Source organism: Dendropsophus ebraccatus, chromosome 4 (assembly GCF_027789765.1).
Source record: "Dendropsophus ebraccatus isolate aDenEbr1 chromosome 4, aDenEbr1.pat, whole genome shotgun sequence".
Taxonomy (NCBI): Eukaryota; Metazoa; Chordata; class Amphibia; order Anura; family Hylidae; genus Dendropsophus; species Dendropsophus ebraccatus.
Window position 1 is genome coordinate 29,798,087 of NC_091457.1, and position 23,301 is coordinate 29,821,387.

The 23,301-nt window shown below is 44.7% G+C and overlaps 1 protein-coding gene across 2 annotated transcripts; it reads right to left on the minus strand.

Moving 5' to 3' along the window:
• Positions 1 to 3,011: 3,011 nt before the first annotated feature.
• On the minus strand, positions 3,012 to 22,143 carry MRPL11 (mitochondrial ribosomal protein L11). Of its 2 annotated transcripts, none has more exons than XM_069968229.1 (6): positions 22,017 to 22,143; positions 19,322 to 19,449; positions 17,183 to 17,278; positions 16,398 to 16,491; positions 5,271 to 5,430; positions 3,012 to 3,404 (listed from the first exon to the last, which is right to left on the minus strand). In XM_069968229.1, exons 2-6 carry the CDS (start codon positions 19,442 to 19,444, stop codon positions 3,299 to 3,301), a joined length of 579 nt encoding a protein of 192 aa, XP_069824330.1. In that variant the 5' UTR covers positions 19,445 to 19,449; positions 22,017 to 22,143; the 3' UTR covers positions 3,012 to 3,298. The 2 variants fall into 2 exon arrangements, with proteins under 2 accessions (XP_069824330.1, XP_069824329.1); XM_069968228.1 differs by having other exon boundaries at positions 19,322 to 19,446; positions 22,017 to 22,142.
• Positions 22,144 to 23,301: the final 1,158 nt, after the last annotated feature.

Consider the following 23,301-nt stretch of genomic DNA (forward strand, 5'->3'; position numbering starts at 1 on the left):
AGGTAAGTAACAGGTGCTGTTAATTACACAAATTAGAGAAGCATCACATGATTTTTCTAAGGGTGCCACTACTTTACTTTTTTTCACCCCCTTTTTTATGTTTGGCGTGGAATTATGTCCAATTTGGCTTTTTGACAATTCTTTTTGTGGTTTTTCCATTGAAGACAAATTAAATGAAGAGATTAAAGAAGAAGTTCTGCAAATTTTTTTTTAAGTATTGTATTGCCCCCCCCAAAAGTTATACCAATCACCAATATACACTTATTACGGGAAATGTACATAAAGTGCTGTTTTCCCTGCACTTACTACTGCATCAAGGCCTCACTTCCTGGATAAAATGGTGATGTCACGACCCGACTCCCAGAGCTGTGCGGGCTGTGGCTGCTGGAGAGTCTGATGGCAGGGGACACTGAGGGACACAGAGCACTGGAGGGACACTTTGCATCCCTCTGCCATCATTCTCTCCAGCAGCCACAGCCCGCACAGCTCTGGGAGTTGGGTCGGGACATCACCATGTTATCCAGGACGTGAAGCCTTGATGCAGTAGGAAGTACAGGGAAAAAAAGCACTTTATAAGCATTTCCCGTAAAAAGTGTATATTGGGGATAACTTGGGGGGGGGGGGGAATTTCTGGAAGAAATTGAGTATTATCTGACAAAGTTGCAGGAGTGCCAATACTTTCTCCCATAACTAAAGTTTCCAGGTGTCAATTAACCCTTAGGCGACCCTGGACGTACCCATACCAGGTCCACCTCCATGTGCTCAGAGCGAGGCCGCGCTCTGAACCGCCGCGGTCCCGGGTGTCGCTCGTAGCCCAGGACCGCGGCTATTGGCGGGCATGGTCCAATCGCCGTGCCCGCTAATAAAGTAATCGGATGCAGCTGTCAAAGATGACAGCTGCATCCGATTACTTGATGCAGCTGATCCCTGGTGTCTAGTGGGGTGGACAGCGTCCCAGAGGAGCGATCCACACATCTTACCCCGTCCGGGGTCTGCGCCGAAAGCAATCAATGTGCCTATCTCATCGATCTATGCTGCATATCTTTACTCAGTTTTTTTCAACCAAAACCAGGAGTGGAGTGAAAAGACAGAAAGGCTATGTTCACACACTGTAGAAATTTAGTGGATGGACGTTATTTAATGGCAAATAATTACAGTTATTTAAAAACTGCTGTTTTGAAATAACGGCCATACGCTAAATTTCAACAGTGTGTGAACATAGCCTTTCTAGTTTTCAAGCCACTCCTGGTTTTGGTTAAAAAATACTGAGCAACCGAGTGTCAACATAGCCTTAGGCCATGTTCACTTGGCGTAAGAGACTGGCCGGGTCACGGAGCGGCCGGTCTCTGCAAAGATCCTCCTGGCCAGTAATGCAGTACGGGCCGGATGATCTTTTCTGCCGCAGAGTTTTGATGCGGGCACATCAGCACGTGCCCGCATCAGAACTCCCCATAGCACACTATGAAGCAAGCGGCCGGAGTTGCTCGCTTCATAGTGCGCACTGACATGGTTTACTACGGCCGCTATTCACTGAATAGCGGCCGCAGAAAACTGACATGTCAGTTGTTTGCGGCGCTGCTAGGGGTCTCGGCCGGAGCATATACCCTGTGCATACGCTCCGGCCGGGGTTCCATAGACACCCGGCCAACATATTTTTTTGTATTAATACGCCCGTTGTTGCAAATTGCAACAACGGCCGTATAAATGAAAAAAAAAGTATGTTGTGTGAACATAGCCTATAAACTATGAAAACAACTATAAAACATCTGGGATTCTCAGGCTATGTTCACACACACTTAAGTTTTCTTGCAATACTGTCATGGTACTACAGTGTCTTCAGAAAAATGATGCAGTAAAGTGACGCAACTGCAATGTGTGAACAGAGCTTAAGATGGACATAAGGTGGGGGAGATTTATCATTGCTGTACACCTGTGTAAAGTTTTTGTGTAATCGCTCAATTTGTGATTTTTGTGCATAAATTTGTGACTTTTTACAGATTACACCTCCTCATGTCCAAAGTCATTTTATGGGAACCTGTCACCAAGACACTATCATTTTATCTAATGGCCATCATGTTATAGAGCAGGAAGAACTGGGCAGAATGGTATATATCTTTATAGGAAAAGCTTCAGTGTAACTTTCTGTATCATTCTGTGGGCGGTGTCACTCAATGGACTGGACTCTTTAGCATGAAAACATCAGATATTTCAATCGTATTACAAGTTATACAGAATATTTTCCCATGAAGATATATCAATCCGCTCAGCTCCTTCTGTTTTACAACATAATGCCAATAGCTTAGGTAGCATTTTCATGGTGACGGGTTCCCTTTAAGAGTGACAAATATGTCTAGTTTAGAGCTCCCTGCACATTTATTAAGGTTAGGTTCACACCATGTAAAAATGACAGCCGCGTTCATAACAACGACCATCATTGTGCAAATAACGTTTGTTATTTAAAAAATACAGACGTTATTTGGACAGTGACGGCCATTATTATAGAAGACGGCTGTAATTTTTACAGTGTGAACCTAATAGCGATTTTTGTTCAAATGTCGCTAAGGGTACAAACCCACTTGACGTATTTGCTGCGTGAATCGCAGGTTGGCTTTATACAATTGTTCTGTGTTAAAATACACAATTGCGTATTTTTGAAGCGTGAAGCTTGTTGTTAGCAAAGCATCAGTTGTTAACCTGTGCGAAAAACGCATGTAGCTTCACGCTTCAAAAATACGCAATTGCGTATTTTAACGCAGAACAATTGTATAAAGCCAACCTGCGTTTTGCCTGCTTATTTTTAAGACTGATTCACGCAGCAAATACGTCAAGTGGGTTTGTACCCTAACGCTGGTGCAAATCCACTCCAGACCAGACCACACTTTAATGGCTGTCAGTATACACTGACATATTCGCCCCAATGTTTGCTGAGTGATGACGATTACCTGAGTATAGGAAAAGCATCTGCTACATATTTGTGCATTTTTAAAGTAACATTTTAATCTGAAAACAGAAATGAATTGAAGTTTTTTTTTTTTATTTTCACACACTGACTTACTTAACTGCACAAAGAAGCAACCCAAGGATACCTGGGCCATTCAGACGTCACCGGTTCTGCATAACAGTAATGCAGCTAGCAGCAGCAGCAGTGTCAGAATACAAAATATCTTTCTGCTGAACACCAGCTATATAAATGTTTAGTGATCCACACAAAACTGAAGGTTCAAAGTTTGCTTTAAATCAGTATAAAATGTGGCAATGGAGAGTTTCTCAGAAGTTCAAAATATCCTTTCTTGTGGCCTCACTTCTTCTTAGCTGCTGCGGCCTCTGCTAACCGGGCTTCAGCGGCTGCTTGAAGAATGGCTTTCCGTTCTTCTAGGAACTTTCCATACTCTTCTGGACACAGACTGTAGGAACAAAGCCAAGATTTATGTAAAATGTCAACAAATCGAACAGTAACACGTTCATAGATTAGAGCAGGCATGTCAAACTCTGGCCTACGGTGCCATTATTTTTGGCCCACTATGGAAATCAATAAAGTGACGAGCTGACAGGCCATCGCAACAGGTTATAATATGGGCTGGACTTTCCATATGAGTCTTCTAAACTTCCCATATTATAATCTGTTGCGATGTACTAACTTCTAGGCCGCAGGAATTTTCATATCTGTGACCTAGAATGTGCAGGGAGTGAGTGGATGATGTCAACACGCTGCCATTGCCGGTAAGTGATGCAGTTGAGGGTCACACTCCACTTGACAAGCTATCAAGCAGGAGAGAAGGTAGCACTACCCAGTGCAGTGTAAGATGTGGCTGGGCTGAGAGTGAAAGCAGGAGGTAAAGCGAAGCTACATCGGGAGAGAGAACTGAGCAGGAGCTGCAGTAACCCTGGAGTATCTAGAGTCCACTGCAGGAGGTAGCCCTTACTGGCACCAGAGAAACAGATCAACCATGTGGTCAAAAGGAGGGTGTCCAGGTGGACAGATGGTGCATAGGGTGACATTTTCTTTGTTGAGCCGCCCAGCATAACTAATAACTGTAGGGGGCTGGCTACTGTATAGGACACTACTGTGGGGGGACTGGCTACCGTATGGGACACTACTGTGGGGGAGCTGGCTACCATATGGGACACCGTTTGAGGGGCTGGCTACTGTAAGGGACACTACTGTGGGGGACTGGCTACCCTATGGGACACTACTGTGGGGGAGCTGGCTACCATATGGGACACAGTTTGAGGGTCTGGCTACTGTAAGGGACACTACTGTGGGGGGCTGGCTACCATAAGGGACACTACTGTGAGGGGGCTGGCTATTGTATGGGGCACTATTACCATGTGAGGCACTATTGTGGGGATTTACCGTATCATTTTTGTAGTGCAAAGCGCTGGGTGACGCACAACGTTCTCACAGTCTCATGAACGCAGCTGTGAAAGGGCCAGAAATGCTCCTTGCACGCTTCAACAGATATCAAGGTTTGTCTGCGACTTTGTCCAAGTTTTTAATTTTGGCCCACTGTATTTTGAGTTTGACACGAGTGTATAAGATATGACACAACAGTGACCTAAACCTTGTGGTTTAACAGCTGTAGAGGACCAAAACCCTCACGTCCCTACAGCAGGCACAGGATATCAGTACATGCTGAGAGTTGTAGTTTTACAACAGATTGTAAAGTAATGCAGCACAGAACCTTAACTTTTACTTATCTAAAGGTCCCAATACACTTTATATAGAGATGAGTGAACCGGGTTCGGGTTCGAGTCCATCCGAACCCAAACTTTCGGCATTTGATTAGCTGGGGCTGCTGAACTTGGATAACGCTCTAAGGTTGTCTGGAAAACATGGATACAGCCAATGACTATATCCATGTTTTCCACATAGCCTTAGGGCTTTATCCAACTTCAGCAGTCACCGCTAATCAAATGCAGAACGATCGGGTTTGGATGGGCTCGAGCATGCTTGAGGTTCGCTCATCTCTAACTTTATATTCTCTCAGTCGTCCCCTCAGTTCTCTCAACTGTCCACCTACCAATGATGTCTGAGGAGATAGGGGTCAGGTGTGATGGAAAAACACTGCCCGACCCCTTTGTTTCAGAGTGATAAGTCGCAGCCAGAGCGTTCTGCGTGCGGCTTACCCCTCCATACAGAGCACAAAAATGCTGGGCTGTGCTGAATGTTCCTGTGTATAAGGGGTGAGGGGAAAGGACAGGAGAGATAATTGACGGTGTATGGCCACCTTTACACTGCAGTGACATTAGCATAACAAAGAAGACCTTACTCTTTGACAACTTTGATCCCCAGAGATCGAGCGCTGCCAATAATAGATTTCACCACTTCAACCAGAGGCATATCCCGGAGCACAAATGCTTCATCTTGAGATTTTACAACGGCTATTTCATAGATTTGCTTTAATGTTACCATTCCTGCCACCTCGTGACCTACAGGACAATAAAAAGTTATCAACATCAACTTCACAATGCATTATGTACAAAGAAATATGTACAATATAAAGGATTATTCCAGACAAAAATCAATGGGTGGCAGAAAGTTACATGGATTAACTCCATATAAATTGCAACCTTCCTGCACGATCAGATGATCTTTCCCCGGCAGATGTCCGGCAGTTCTGTCTAGTCTGACACAGTGCTCCCTCTCAGGCTCGGTTCACAGTAGGTTTTTGCAAAAAACTGATGAAAAAACAGATGGAAATGTTTCTTTCATCCGTTTTTTGTGAAAAACGGATGCATGTGTGTGCATCCGTTTTTCCATTGAATTCAATTATAAAAAAAAAAAAAAAAAATGTATCAGTTTTTTTTTAATGTACACAAAAAACGGATCTGTTTTGATCTTTCATAATGGAATTCAATAGAAAAACGGATCAAAACGGATGCACACACATGCATCGTTTTTCGCAAAAAACGGATGAAAAAAAATAAAATCGGATTACAAACACGTAGTGTGAACCAAGCCTCACTTGCACCACTGTGTAGTTAAGAACCATAAGGAGCAGGACTATGAAGATGTTTGGCCAACCATTATCAGTTTGCAGCCACACCCCTTCATACTAACTCCAAAATTTCATCAGGTTTAGTCATTGCAATCTAAGGTTCACCCTACGTCTTTTTTTTATGACAAGAACAGCCGTTGTCGCTGATTAAAACGTCCATTCTTGTCATAAAAAAAGGTCCTGCATTGAAATGAATGCAAAACAGCCGTTGTTATATATAATCTTCAAATTGAGTTTTGATATTAATTTTAAAGTTAAAGTTTTGCTCATCAATATAATTTTATGAGCAACATTCTAATAGTACACCTGCCCTATTAGACAAGGGTGGGCGGGGAAACGTTGGTCACCATTTGGCAGTTTAAGCTGGAAGAGTCCATTGTGTGGGGGGAGATCTGTGCTGTTCTCTTCCTGGATGCTGGATGACTGTATATGAGCAGCCGTGTAATATGGAGATATCCTGTGTAATATAGAGGAGGAGGAGAAGACATAAGTAGTGTAGCAGTAACCTCTGTCCTCAGTGTGGGGTTTTCTCTGGGAAAAGATTGTGTTTTTTTCTTCAATGTTCTATGGCTGCAGCTGTGTGTGCGTGCGTGTGTGCGTGAGTGCGCCCTATGGCTGCAGCAGGCTGTGTGTGTGCACGCGCTATGGCGTGACCCCACAGTGACCCCTCTATATCACTATGTGTGACCCGGCATTGCTGTCCTGTTTTGGTGCCTCATCTCCCTCCATCCCGAACCATGAAGACAGGGGGGAGAGCTTCAAACTGCTTTTTCATGATAAAAATGCATTTTTCGGCTAATAAACCGAATCACAAAGTTTCTTAACCCCTTAATGACATAGGGCGTATATTTACGCCCTGATGCTGTTAGGGACGTTCAGAGCGGGGCCGCGCGGCGACCCCGCTCTGAACCGCGGCGGTCCCGGGTGCCGCTTGTAGCCCGGGACCGCAGGTATTAGCGGGCACGGTCCGATCGCCGTGCCCGCTAATACAGTAATCAGATGCAGCTGTCAAAGTTGACAGCTGCATCCGATTACCGGACGCAGCATTATCCCTGGTGTCTAGTGGGGAGATCGCTCCTCCGGGATGTTATCCCAGAGGAGCGATCTCTGTAACTGAAGCCGGCCGGGGACCACTCCAAGATGGCGCCGTCCCCGGCTCGGCACTCGTTTACTTCCGTCTGCAGCAGCCGGAAGTAAACGAGTGCCTATCTCATGGATCTCTGCAGCATATCTATGCTGCAGAGATCTCTATGAGAGATCAAAGTATATATACTAGAAGTACCCCATGGGGGCTTCTAGTATAAGTGTAAAAAAAAAAAAAAAAAAGTGTTGGTAATTGTAAAAAGCCCCCTCCCCTAATAAAAGTCTGAATCACCCCCCTTTTCCCAGGTTATTAATAAAAGTAAATAAATAAACAAACAAACATGTTTGCTATCGCTGCGTGCGTAATCGCCCGAACTATTAATCACATTCCTGATCTCGCACGGTAAACGGCGTCAGCGCCAAAAAATCCCAAAAGTGCAAAATTGCGCATTTTTGGTCGCATCAAATCCAGAAAAATTGTAATAAAAAGCGATCAAAAAGTCGTATATGCGCAATCAAGGTACCGATAGAAAGAACACATCATGGCGCAAAAAATGACACCTCACACAGCCCCATAGACCAAAGGATAAAAGCGCTATAAGCCTGGGAATGGAGCGATTTTAAGTGACGTATATTTGTTGATAATGGTTTGAATTTTTTACAGGCCATCAGATACAATATAAGTTATACATGTTATATATCGTTGTAATCGTAACGACTTGAGGAACATGCATAACAAGTCAGTTTTACCCCAGGGCGAATGGCGTAAAAACACATTTCCCCAAAATAAACAAAATGCTTTTTTTTTTTCAATTTCACCACCCTTTGAATTTTTTTCTGGTTTCGCAGTGTACTTTATGCAAAAATTCAGCCTGTCATTGCAAAGTACAATTAGTGACTCAAAAAATAAGGCCTCATGTGGGTTCCTAGGTGGAAAAATGCAAGTGCTATGGCCTTTTAAGCACAAGGAAGAAAAAACGAAAACGCAAAAATCAAAATTGGCTCTGTCCTTAAGGGGTTAATATAGCCTGTACTATTTCTGCAAAAAAAATGTAAACGACAGTGACACTTTAAAAACCTGCTCAGCCAAGGATTGGTTTTTTTTCCCTTGTCCTTGGCCGATCGGTGTCACTTTTACAAGGGCTGATTATTAGCCACAGGAGCGTTTCTAGCAATGCTTCTGGATAATCGTTCAGTGTAATAGGGCCTTAAAGTGTCACTGTCGTGAATTTTTTTTTTGCAGAAATCAATAGTCCATGCGATTTTAAGAAACTTTGTAATTGGGTTTATTAGCCGTAAAATGCATTTTTATCATGAAAAAGCAGTTTGAAGCTCTCCCCCCTGTCTTCATTGTTCTCCTATGGAGAGAGCTAAAGAAAAGACCAAAACAGGACAACAAAGAGTTAATCTACAAATCCCTCACGGGATATCTCCTGTGACAGTCACCAGTGACCTGTCTGAGCTCGGATTACAGCTGTCACCCAGCTCCGTGCCTGTAATCCTCTGTTATCTGCTTTCTGCTGCCGGCTAACTCCCTCCTTCCTCCTCCCCCCTCCCCTCTCCCTAGAGCAGACAGGGGACGTCTCCTGCAACAAGTCACAATTTTCAGATTTTTCAGAGTGGATGAAAAAGAGGAAGGGGGGGGGGGGGACCTGGGAAAAGGCTTTTTACATGCAGATAATGGCAGATTTGGCTAATAAACCCAATTACAAAGTTTCTTAAAATCGCCTGGACTATTGATTTCTGCAACAAAAAAAAATACGACAGTGACTCTTTAAAGCAGATAAAAATGCATTTTAGGTTAACCATTTTAAAGAAAAAAAATAAAATAAAAAGACCTGGACAATAAAAGTCATTATACTGTGTATTAACGCTTGTTACCTAAGAGTCATTCGGACTGTAATTTCCAGATGAAATGGCACAAACCCTGACTGTGTTGATGCAATCTGAGATACATTATGAATATCTGGTCCTCCTTAGCAACAATGTTACCATGGAGAAAACTAATGCAGACAAGTTTGTTTCCATGGATATGGATGTTACTAAAGAAGGTCAGTAATTAACATAATAATAAATGTCAATGGAATATCGCCAGTGTATCTGTATTAACACATCCGAAAGCAACAACTCTACAGCAATATAACAATTATCTGGCTGCACTATGAAGCTGGGAATGGGCAGATCTTCACCCCCCAGCCATTGCTCCCTAGTGTCCCACACAAAGCTCAAAGCAGGAATTATTGGCCGCACAATAAAAACTGCTTCAAGTGTCCATTTATAAACCTTCACATCTTTTATTAAAGGACAACTCCGGCACTGCTATATAAAAGGAAAACTCCAGCACTGCTCCATTTTTTCCTCACTTCCTGGTTTGGGGTTTCCCATGATGCACTTTGTCTCCTGTGATGTCTAACTGACTCTGTAGAACTGTTAGATGGCTTACAGCTTGCTCAGCCAATCAGAGCTGAGCAACCCAAGACATCTGACAAAGGGAGGCTGGCCTAACAGGGCTTAGACCCGCCTCCCTCTTGATGATGTCATTGTCACAAAATGGCTGCCACAGAGCAGCCTGGGGTCAACAGTCATTAGGTAAGAATAAATTTACTTCACTTCCTGGTGGGGGATTGAGGGAGGGAAAAGATAGGAAAGGGGGGCAGATAGGCGATTGAAGCATATTACAAAGTTATAAAACTTTGTAATGTGTTTTAATTACTGGGAAAAAGATTTTCGCTGGAGTACCCTCTAAGTAAATGACAACATGTGAGGACGTTTTTCTAGGCGTTTTTAAATTACTGAATTAAAATAAAGAAATTAAAGAGGTTGTCCTGAATTAGAAACTGCTTTTATTCAGAAACAGTGCCACCTGTCTTCTTGTTTCTGTGTGGTATTGCAGCTCTGCTCCATTAAAGGGGAATTAACCCTGTTCACTCTCCACCACACCCATAATCTAAGCTTGTTTGTAATAGGTTTCTATTACATGAATTGTCTGCAGGACATCCTGACTCTCACCCTGAAGCTGTTGAAAATCCTCACTTCCTGGTCTACACTGTATCGACTCCTACCCCTCCTTTCTAAGACAGGGGTCACATGATCTTTCTCTGCTGTTGCCAGGCAAGCTGTAAAACCTAATCTGTAACCCTGTCCACCAATGACATCACACAGTGATCACCTGGCCAAGAGCAGGGAAACAGCCTCTCCTGAGCAGTACAGGTGAAAGAAGACACTTGTTTCATATCCCTCTAATCTATCTATCTAGATAGACATCCCTGCCAAGTGCCATGATGTAAAAGGGGCATCATTTGTAAAGGTTTGAACCTGGGAGCATCTAGAAGAAGCATAGACAAGTAGGAAGGATTAGAACAAGTGTGGGGGGGGGGGCAGTAAGTGCACCTGTAATGCCACACACAACCTGAAAGCAGGTGTGATGCTGTTTTGGGAAGAAAGAAACTTTTTTTTTTTTATAACCCCTTTAAATAGATGGGAAAAATTGGATTTTTTTTTTTTTTTAGAAAATTAGCCATCACATTAATGCTATGTTCCCACAATGTACTTTTTACGCAAACAATGGTCGTCTTTTTTCATAATTCATGTTTTCATAATTCAATAATTTGTCCACACAATGTATTAAATAACGGGCGCTGTCCACGTGGGCCATCAAAATAATGTTCATATCATTTATTTGCGGCAGTAATGGCGGTATTTTAAATTTGTGAACAAGCACTGCCACACAGCGCTATACAGAGCAGGGTCCCATTTTCCCTGTGCATTGCATATTCTCATATGCCCAATGCGATTGCAGTCTGTGCAGCAGCCTCTACACTACGAGTGGTGATTGCTATTATCGCTCACTCATCTAGAACCACTAAGGGTATGTTCAAACTGAGCAAATACAGCGGAATTCCGCGGCGGATCTATCTGTCGTGGAATCCCTCTGTGCTCAGTGTCCCGATGTGAGTGAATGAGAGGGCAAGCGCTCTTCCCCAGCCTCCGCTCTCCACTCAAAGAAGTGACATGTCTGAGCGGAGAGCGGCGGCTGCAGAGGAGCGCACACTCTCCCATAGACGGGCTATGGCACACTGAGACAGGTGGGATTCCGCCTGTTTTACTCAATGTGAACATACCCTAACAGAGCAAGCAGTGATAACAATCACCACTCACAGTTTAGAGGCAGCTACCGATCAATATGACCTTCCACTGTATATAAGAATATACAGAACCCAGGAAAAACTGCAGGGCTTAGACAGCCCTTACATCAGTGTTATCCACTGAGACAGCCCGGGTACCGCCTGGAATTCCGGGATTCAGACTAGGTAATAGACTGTATCCCGGAATTCCAGGCGGTACCCAGGCTGTCTCCTCCTTCCCCACGGACCGGGAAGGCATCAGGAATCAAATGCGGAAGGTTCGACAAGGTTCTAGTTCTATAGAACCTAAGATTTTCCGCTGTTTGATCATCTCTAGTCAGGAAGTATGAAATACATTAAGCCAAATATAATATTCGTTTTCATCAGACAGAAATGTCATGTTATTCTTGTGACATTGGTAGTTAAAGCAGCCGACACTGCTATACCTGCAACCAGAATTTCTCACACATCTTATAGTTTCAGATACTGCAAACATTGTCGCAGAAGTAATTGTAGTATTTCAGATATTGCGTTAGCATTCACAATATTTCATTAAGCACTACAAACTCCTGTACTCACTGGGAGGAATTTATCAAATATTTACACCAGTCCTGGCGTGCAAACTTTGATTAAAAGGGCTATTCCCCCCAAAATTATTTTTGCATTTATACGTTGCCCACCCGTAGCTTTCCATCTTTTCAATATAAAGTTATTACGGATTCTGCACAGTTTTGCTGTTATCTAGGTGCCCCCACCCCCACGGATTGCAGAGAATCATCAGCTCTCAGTCCACACCGACACGCTCCCTGCTCCTGGCCCGCACCCTCCGAGACGGCATCACGTGTCCTCCTTCTCTTCAATGGGCTGGGTTAGTGTTTCTATCCCAGCCAATCTGAAGTGAAGGAGGACGGCGGTGGCTGCTGTTAGAGAGGGAGACAGTGATCAATCAGTGCAGCTGTCACTGACTCCTTCTCTAACAGCAGTCACCAGTACCGTGTTTCCCCCCCCCCAGCCAGAGCTCACCCCCTGACTGTGACCCGTCACCCCTCCCTCTCCCCCTCCGTCAATTGCTCCGAGCACCTCCCCTCCCCCCGTCCATCAATAGCTCTGAGCCGCTCGCCCGCACCCCCCCCGTCCATCAATAGCTCTGAACCGCTCGCCCACATACCCCTCCCGTCCATCAATAGCTCTGAGCCGCTCGCCCGCACCCCCCCCCCCCCCCCGTCCATCAATAGCTCTGCTGAGCCGCACTGTCCCCTGTCACCTGCTGCTGGGCGCTCGCCCGCACCCGTCCCCGCTATCAATTGCTCTGAGCCGCTCGCCCGCGGCGCTTCCCGGCAGAATCCCCCCCCCCCTGTGCGTCAATTGCTGAGAGCCGCGGGGCCACCGGTATGCGCCGTGGCGTCACGCGGCTCGATCTCCCCTGTCACTTGCGGCTGCTGGGCGGCTAAACTCCCCCCCCACCCCCGTTCATCAATTGTTACCCCCCCCCCCCGTCGCTCTGCTATGCCGTCACCATCGCAGCTCTGCTATGCCGTCACCATCTCAGCTCTGCCATGCCATCACCATCTCAGCTCTGCCATCACCATCTCAGCTCTGCCATCACCATCTCAGCTCTGCCATGCCATCACCATCTCAGCTCTGCCATGCCATCACCATCTCAGCTCTGCCATGCCATCACCATCTCAGCTCTGCCATGCAATCACCATCTCAGCTCTGCCATGCCATCACCATCTCAGCTCTGCCATGCCATCACCATCTCAGCTCTGCCATGCCATCACCATCTCAGCTCTGCCATGCCATCACCATCTCAGCTCTGCCATGCCATCACCATCTCAGCTCTGCCATGCCATCACCATCTCAGCTCTGCCATGCCATCACCATCTCAGCTCTGCTATTGTAGTATACCAGAGCATGGTTCCTGTGGCTGGGCTGAGGATGGCACCTGTCAACAAGTGTTATTATATATTTTAGGAATTAACATGTTTTATTTTCAACTGTTATTTGTATTTCTCTGTACCAGTAACTGGCAGGCAGAGATGGGTTACATACTTTACACTGCACACCACACAACAGCGACATCTACTGATCGTAGTGGGAACTGCTTAGGTAGTGTGGTAAGCTTAGGAAGTTGCTAGAATGGGGTGTGGTTATGCAGATAGGCCCCCTATATAAGGCTGGCTGTTGCAGAGCTTAGCTGAGACAAGTGAGACAAGAGGAGACAGGAGACAAGAGACTAGTGAGACAAGTGACCAGCTGTAGAGGGTATAACATCACCTCAGGAGATCACCACAGAGAGAGAAGCTGCTGAGGGGAACAAGGAGAAAGATCTTACACAGAGCAGCAAGAGATCAAACAGCTGGAGGTGAGAGAAAGAGAGACCTTGAGAGACAGTTTGTCAGGTGCCCCCTCAGGAAAGGGGCAGCACATATACAGTCAGTGGGAATCCTAAAGACAGACACCCTAAGTGGATGGACTTGGCTGTAGGAGGGAGCCGAGTTAACGTAGGCCTCGGCACCCATCTTCCTGACATTCGTGGGGTAAGATTGACTAGGACCCCTGGATACCTCTGGGACCCGAAAGTTGTGGCCTAAGGCCCGGCCCAGTATCCTATGCAGGAAGCTCCCTAGCAGACAGGGAGGGGAAAGCAGACTCAAGCGCCATTGGGGAGAAGTCCACAGGATCACCGTGCTCACCAGCGTCCCACACGTACTGGCAGACTAGGACCTGAGGCAGGTCGTCCCTCTACACACCACCAGGCTCTCACAAGTACAGCAACCCAGTCAAAGCCGCCAGTAGTCACCGCTGTGTACCAAAGGACTGTATAACATCTGCAAGACTAACAGTAAAGGAGTTGTTGTTATACTGCCTCCCTCCTTGTCTCCCTGTTGTCTGGTCCACCTGCACCACACCACCATCAAGGGCCATATTACCAGGCAGCAGTATTTTGGGGTTGGCCCCGGGGGACACACCACCGACCACCTTACACACGGGTGCAGCCCCCCTACAGAAAACCGCTGCAGCAGCCACAGAAGAGAGAGTGATACCCGGGGAGCGCCAGAGAGTCCCCCTGTACCTGCAGAAGCCCTCGTGCCCACCTGTGACCGTGACAAGTTCCAGCCATCCTGCAGGTATAGCACACTCTCCCCCTGCAGCCCTCAGTGCATCCCCTCACAGAGGAGCTCAGCGCCACACTCAGGAGAGACTACAATCACCATCATCCACTCCTCATTCCCCTCACTCTCTTCCCATTACCCTGGCTCGCTGCACTATGCCATCACCATCTCAGCTCTGCTATGCCATCACCATCTCAGCTCTGCTATGCCATCACCATCTCAGCTCTGCTATGCCATCACCATCTCAGCTCTGCTACATTGCCATCATCAGACATAAGCATTGCATGATGGGAAATATAGTTCCCTATCTTGATTATAGACCATGTTTTAGAAAAACTTGTAACTCAGGAACGGCAGCAGCTAGAAAGATGGGAGATTGCTCAAAATACTCGGGGGGGGGGGGGGGGGGGGACTTGGTGAGTAAGAATAACTAGGTTTGGGGGCATTACATTTTTTTTTGCTTTTGGGGGGAATACCCCTTTAATTTCTCCTATTGTGTTTCTATGTCTGCCTCATGTCTTTTTCAAGCCACTCCCATCTCCATACAATTCTATGGTAAGCTGTGCTCTGACACTTAAAGCGTAACTGTCATATTTTTTTTTTTATTGCAGAAATCAGTAGTATAAGCGATTTTAAGAAACTCTGTAATAGGTTTTATCAGCCCAAAAAGCCTCCTTCTGTACTCAAGAAGCAATCTCCCAGCCTCCCCCCCCCCCCGACTTCTTATCTGTGCATTATCAGGCAAACACGTCTTCATTACAGAGAAGCCAGTGAAGACGGGCTCTGCTCTCTCCATTCTATCCTTATGGAGGGGGGAGGGGCCGAGGGAGATGAGGGAGCAGGAAGAGGTGACATGAAGGTCAGCTGTTTGTAGACTCTCTGGGCACCTAAAATGCAGGATTCTGGGGTCAGAAAGGTCTGTGGTTATCTAGGAACTTGCTGAGAGAAGATTGCAGGGTGTTGTGTTGTGCAAGACTGCTCCGTGCTTAGTCACTCCTCTCAGCCCCTCCCCTCTCCATAGCCACATAATGGAGACAGAAATCCTGCTGCTTCTGAAGTGAGGGGGGAGGCTGGGAGATTGCTTTTTCAGTCCAGAAGGAAACTCTTTTGGTTTATAAAACCTATTACAGAGTTTCTTAAAATTGCTTGTACTATAGATATTTAATGTTTTCAAAAAAATTACCCTGAAATGACAGTTACGCTTTAAACCAACTGATCCATTTCAAGATATACTTGAGCAGTTTCTCAGACTGAATGATGACTTTGGGAAATAAATGAAAGAGCCTGGAAAGAGGAAAAAGACACCCTCTCTTAGTGGCCATACATGTGGGGTACCTAGAAGACCCTTGTCCGTTCAACAGTTTTACAGGGTGTCAACACTTCTGTTCTCCCTAGTGTACTTTGCTTTTCACTTGGGTGTTACACTTTGTAGGGTCTGTGGCAATATTTTTCAGCATTTTTTATGTTCATAATGCTTTCACATATTGAATAATTTTTCTAATGATCTGCATTTATGCAGCTAGAAGGAAATCAAATCAAGACCAGGCAGTTGGGGAGAAGCCACGGGAGGACAGTCCTGATAACTCGGAGCTCCGTTCCCAGTTTTAATACTAGAATTCCTCTAAAATACTGCAACACTGCAGAGTGAATAATACTTCACTGTAATAAGGCGACCAGTCCCTGCTTCCTAAGGTTCAATCATGGTGTTTACAGGTGTATTTCTGATCACTGTGCTGTAGAAGATGGCTGCCAGGCAACTGATCCACAATACATGTGCTGCCCATTTTTTTCACTGATCCATTGGAGTAGTCTATAGGGCTGTATAAGTGCAGAGCCCCTTTTATTTTATTTTTTCATTTTTTTTTACACGGATCGCCATGCCTGTACAGATCGATAAATAAAAAAAGAAATGAATGTGTGTATGGCCACATACATCAATGGGTCTGCACAATGTACACAATTGCAGACAGTAAAGTGTATGAAACCTAGCAGATCATTTCACACTCTGAAGTTCCAAGTCTGACCTCTATATGTTACAGGCAGCGGTCTTTTACATGTATAATATTACTACAAACCTGTCTTTGAGGCTCCTTTCTCTATTCCTGCAGCAGTTTTTAAGAAGTAGGACACAGGGGGCTGTCCGATCTTAATTTCAAATGTTCTGTCAGGCTGCACAAAAGAAAAAAATTAATTATTCTCAAAAATAAAGCTGAGCTTGACTAATAATAATAAGTACAGAGTAACTGCAGGATGACTCAATGGCTCAGATTTACCAAGTGTCTAATTCCTAGACAGTGTAAACATAGAGTAGACAGCCTAAGAATCTACCAGGTCTATCAAAGTGCTTCATGTTGTTCAATAAAAACCCATAACCGTAAGAGGTTTTTTTTTTTACACTCGAATTTTGGCACATTTCCCCATTGTGATGCATTTAATATCAATTATTAACATCAGGGTATATTCCAACTAAAAATGTTTTTATATTTAAACTTTACATTATGCTTTAATTCCAGAGCGCTCCAAAGAGAACTGCAGACCCACCAAGCTTTTCAATAGACTATATGATGAGTAATTAATACAGTTAGAAAGATATCATGTCCTATTACTTCCCCCCTGTACCCAATCCCCACTAGTGTTCGGAATCCTACTTCAGCAACCTATAAGCTTGCGGGATCCACAGGTCCAGAACAACATCTGGGGGCAAATGTGCTGCGGGCATAACCAACCATATCACATCTTGTATCCAGGCACTGTATGTAAACTCTTGATGTAACAGACAGAAGAATATGTACAGAAACTCATACTGCACAGATTGGAAATAGAGAAGTGTTTGAGGAGGGAGAGTGTATCACAGACTTACATTAACAAAGATCTTCACCCGCAGGGGAACTCCTTCAATGATGTCTTTGGTCCTCTCATTGAACTCCTTACAAAACTGACCAATAGGGATCCCCCTCTGTTTATAAAGAAAGAATTAAATTTACATTGGATATACAAGGGCATTTATCTGCACATTTACAATTTAAAAATAAGCCATACAGTAATAGTTCTATCATTTATCAAATACAACCATCCCAAAGACAGGGAACTGGCCGAGCCCTCTGATGGGCAACTAAACCTGGCTATAACAAGGCTGAGTGTGAATCTGAATGTGTAGATCATCATCTTCTAGGGCAGGGGTGTCAAACTGCAGCACAACTACAATTCCCATCAAGCCTGGATAACTAAAGCTTTGGCTTTCCAGGCATGATGGGAATTGTAGTTTTGCAACAGCTGGAGGGCCGTAATGTTGACATCACCATTCTAGGGTCTCCACAAAAAACTGTGCAGAGGCAGATGGTGACAGGTGTCCTTTAAAGAAAGACTCAAAAGAAGAGAGTAAGGAAGGAAGACTATTAGGTTTTCAATGGGTTTCCAACTTCATGAGGGAAGTAGTATGGCAAGTTAATGGCCAACCCTGTACCCAACCCATGGCCAATACGTGGACCGGAAAAAGACCCACTCTTTGTTAGCAGTTCTCTACACTAAATTATAGCGTGTGTGTGTGTGTGTGGGGGGGTGATAAGTAGACAAACCCCTGGCAACAGCCTCAGTGATGAGAGCCATGATACCGGAAGTATACCCCTCACCTCTGGTGCTGCTGTCAGTCTGCAGCAGTCATGTGACATCCTCTCCAGAAAGTAGACAGGAGTGCCGAACAGGGCACCAGTGCTGGATTATGGTGATGCCAGTGCCTCTTCACCTGTTATTTTAATGCATTTGGGGCCTTTTAAACATTTTTTTTTTCATAAAACATGCCGAGTATGATATTATATTGTGAATTATTTTTTGTAAAATTGCTATATCTGGCCGATCTACCATCAATAGGCTGACAACAGCTATGATAAAAAAAGGAGCATGCTCATAACAATTTGCATGCAACATTTTCTGAGAGACCTATATAGGAATCTAGTGGCCAAAATGTGGCACATGGTCAGCATGTGCCTAAGATGGATACCCCTTGGAGAATCAGCAAGACTTCCAGCTTATGGTATATTTTTTGTACTGGATCCTGTGTAATAATAGTGTCAAAAATCTTAATGCAAACCACATTTATAGAGAAGGAAAAAAAAAAAAGAAGTCAGGTGATGGGAGTCTATGGATTTATTTGGCACATGCTGTGGGAGGTTTCCAGGTGCATACAGCAGTGAACACTAAGGGCCCTATTCCACAGTAACGATAATCGGCCGGATCGGCCCCATTTGGCCCGATTCGGCCGATTATTGTTCAGTGAAATAGAGAGAACGATCAGACGACGTTCATTTAGGGCCACACCTAAAATCATCGTTCCCCCACCACGCATCGCTACGGTTGAATAGCGGTGCACGGCGGGCTACAGACGATTTGAAAAGCAGCAGCAGCATACATTACCTGTCCAGGCTTCTTCTCCGCGCTGTCTTCATCCCTGGGTCCTGCGCGCTCTATCTTCAGAATGGCTGGTCAGCTGACGGAGCGCTCAGCCAATCACAGGCCGGGACCGCCGCGGCCTGTGATTGGCTGAGTGTGGCCTGTCAGCTGACCGGCCATTCTGAAGATAGACGAGCGGGACCCGGGGATGAAGGCAGCGCGGAGAAGAAGCCTGGACAGGTAATGTATGATGCTGAAAGGACATCGGTAACGGTAAGCGGATGAGTGCGGGAGGGGCCGTGGGGAGCTGCCCGGGTGATCGCTAGATTGTCTGGGCAGTCCATAGAGGATAGTAGCGGTCTGCCGCCACCGCTCCTATTCCGCGGAGCGACAGCAGCAGATCACTGCTATCACAGTTATTTGATTTTCAACATAGTTGAGAGACAAACGACTGCAACGATCAGCCGACATTAACGATGTCGGCTGATCGTTGCCTTCTATTCCACGGGACAATTATCGGCCATAATGGGCGATATCGGCTGATAATCTTTCCGTGGAATAGGGCCTTCACTGAACTGTTTATTAAAGAAGTGAACAGAGTTGAAAAGCAGACCTGTCCCAAGGTGGGTCCCAGCGGGGGTCCTGGAGCCGCCTGTCCAGCTCCAATGAGTGCTCGAATCACACCAGAGACATCAGCTTTCTTCACAGCTTTCACTGCCCGGGAAGCCTTAGACATAACTACTAGGGAAAATGAAAAAAACTATCAGTTCTGTACAACCCATACAACAGCTGTGATATAAAAAAAAAAAAAAACAAAGACAAAAACAACATAATACATATCTCATGCACAGGACAGGAATAGCCCCTAAAAAATACCCACAAGTATAATGTATTACATGGGGTTTTCTGGCCTTTCCCAAGTATAACTATACACAGAGAATGGACCGCTTGGAGTTGCTGCTGTTGAGCACAACCTCATGTACAGGCATGCAAAGGAGTTAGAAGTCACCTCCAAGTTGGGTGACCTGTATAAATTCAGCCTTATGCTTTTAGATCACTGTTGCCCAATATATGCCACAACTACAACTCTCATCATGACTGTACAGTCAGGCACAATAGGAGTTGTTGTTTTGCAACAGCTGAAGCGCAACAGGTTGGGGAACACTTTTATAAGGACCTGCATTGTGATTTATAAACTTCTTGTAAGTTACATTGTTCCCTATAGAAAAGCTAAAATACTATATGCAAATGATACAAGCATGGTGAAAAGTAACATTGGCTACTAAGGGTCCTATTGTATTGATTGTTTATCATTTACCTGAAATCGTTCACCATATTACACAGAACAGTGGTTGTTATGGTGCGTTTACACGGAAAGATCATTAGAGTTTTCGCAATCCCGATCGCATTTGAGCAATAATCGGCTTGTGTAAACACAGCGAACGATCAAGCAACGAGCGAGAAATCGTTCATTTTGATCTTTCAACATGTTCTCAAATGGTCGTTTGTCGTTTGCTAAAAATTCGTAGATCGCTTTGTGTAAACAGTCTTTCAAAGATTCACCCTATGTCAGATGGGCTTAAGCATTCTTAAAAACGATCGCAATAACGATTTTTCAAACGATTTATTTGTCTAAATGCTGATCGTTCTAAAACCAAATTGTTGCTTCAAAATCGTTAAACGATCAATTGGGCGAATTATCGCTCCATGTAAACGTATGCATACTTTACGATCGTTACTATGATCACTTAAGCCCATCTTTTACATAGGGTAAATCGGTGAAATACTTTACACGAAGCAATCTGCGAATTTTCAGCGAACGACGATTTAAGAACATGTTGAAAGATCAAAATGAACGATTTCTCGCTCGTCGTTTGATTGTTTGCTGGGTTTACACGGTACGATTATCGCTCAAATGCGATCGTTTATGCGAAAATTTGAACGATAACACTGTCCAACAAATTTTCAAAAGTTGTTTGGTTTCCGAAATAAAATTAGCCATTTCTTAATGATTTTTATGTGCTGAATTCAATTATCACAAGGAAAAATGTTAATTGGCTCCAGTTTCTATGATATGGAAGAGTTCTCATTTTACTGTTTTGTGAATTGTATAGAATAAAGTATAATAGCCGACAGATATATTACTTCTTCAATCATAAGGAAGCAAGTTTACTGTTGATAAACTTTTGAAATATATTTCAAAACTTAGTTCTATCTGAAATCAACTACAATTTACAGGCATATCTAAGAATTTTTACAAATTAATTATGTTTATTGAACTCTGGAATGTAGGTCCTTATTCAATGGCTTCTCAGTGCATTTACACATGTCTTTTGTATTCATACATGGGATTGTCTCTGATAACTGTCCAACAGTAATCTAATGGAAGTCAGTGGAAGAACGGATGCACGCAAATGCATACGTTTTTTCCATACGTTTTTTGCAAAAAAACGGATTTAAAAAACGCAGTGTGAACCTAGCCTTACCCCGATACCTTTTTTCCGTATTGGTCATTCTAAGATGATGCAATATACCAGTTGATGATGCAATACTGATGATACAAACTTTTACCAGTATTGTATCACAGGCTGTGAGAAATATAGAAAGTATGTCTAGATCTTGAAAATTAGAGCCAATTTCAAAATTTGAACATCATTTTCTATTTCAGCACCACAAAATTAGTTAGGATCAACTGTTTTCATGTCGGAACCTTTTTGGCCGTTGACCAGTGTAATCGTTCCGTGTAAACGCAGCATAATAGGGCCCTAAATCAATGACCAACCACACACAAACAATTTTTCAATCGTTGCCTGCTATTACACAGGACTATATCTAACGATATAACGATTTTTTTGCACGATAATCGGCCTGTGTAATAGGGCCCTAAGTGAGGAATCTCCCGTGTGATACATGTAATGGTGCGGGCGATCAGCATCTATACATACAGTCTGCTAGGTCTGCAGCCTGTGCTGGGTTTATAGGGGTAGTCCTGACCCAGCTGTGTGTGTTGGGGGCACTATTTACTCATAACCCATGGAAGGTCACAGGGTCACCCAGCTCATCTATACCCACAACACATAAAGGGCAGACAGTATTTCCGGTGCCTATGGCTCAGTTACCCCAGTGTTATGTCACCCTAGAGAACCCCTTTAAGAGACTGTAACAAGGTAACCTTTAGCTGTAGCCTCCTGTAGTTATCACATGGCTTGTGACATGACACCCTGCTGGTTCTTTCTCATCCCCCTTAACTTTCCATATTAAAATAGTTAACCCTCTGAATAAACTGTAATTTTATAGCTGGGGCCTACCTGACTACCAGAAGCCGGGACTTCAATTGGAAGTCTGCACCAATTCTCTATCCCAGTACACAGCAACACCTTCCGACCTTCAACCATGCGACAGCACACAGCAGTCCACACAGAGACACCTTACTGGCTGCTTAAAAAAGTGGGCGGAACCCGACGATCGGCATGAACCTATCAACGCTACAACATGAGCCGGCTGTAAAATTCTCGATTCTGATTGGACAGGATCTCCGCAGACCATAGCGCTGATTGGCCGAGGAGACGGAATAAGGAATTGTAAAGTAGAGGCAGCGAGTGTGATCATATACTTGGGCGCTGGGTGTCCCGTGGAAGGAGACATTTTAGTGTAGCCTATCTGAATGGCGGTAGATTTTATTAACCTATAGAGATACTATACACATAGATATCGTGAAGGGGTGAGGGTGTGATAATAGAATCCACTGATCTGCTCCTGCTGTGACGCCAGGAGCTGCAGGCTGCGAGCTGTTCTATGACAGCCTGTAGTGTTGGCAGCATTGACAATGACTGACAGCTCTGCAGACAGAATTTCCTCACAGTACTCTTTGGCCATGTTCACACGGTACCACAAAGTACACTGCAAAAATACAGCAACCGGGATTTCTGCTATGTACTTTGGAGCAGATTTTTGGACAAAGATTAGCCCCATAACAATGCAATTCTATCAGGCATTCCCAATGTATTCTCACTATGGCACAAATAGTATGGCCCATGGTTCACTGTGACTTGCAGAGCAATAGATGCAGGTGCAGGTGTTTTTCTGCATATGTTCTGGCGAAGTGTTATTGTCTATTAAAAATAGTGACACGTTATTGAGGCGTCAAAACTTTTCATCACTGGGAGTTCTGGGTGTTGTCTGGTGGGTCATGGGTGATCACTGGGAGTTCTGGGTGTTGTCTGGTGGGTCATGGGTGATCACTGGGAGTTCTGGGTGTTGTCTGGTGGGTCATGGGTGATCACTGGGAGTTCTGGGTGTTGTCTGGTGGGTCATGGGTGATCACTGGGAGTTCTGGGTGTTGTCTGGTGGGTCATGGGTGATCACTGGGAGTTCTGGGTGTTGTCTGGTGGGTCATGGGTAATCACTGGGAGTTCTGGGTGTTGTCTGGTGGGTCATGGGTGATCACTGGGAGTTCTGGGTGTTGTCTGGGGGGTCATGAGTGATCACTGGGAGTTCTGGGTGTTGTCTGGTGGGTCATGGGTGATCACTGGGAGTTCTGGGTGTTGTCTGGTGGGTCATGGGTGATCACTGGGAGTTCTGGGTGTTGTCTGG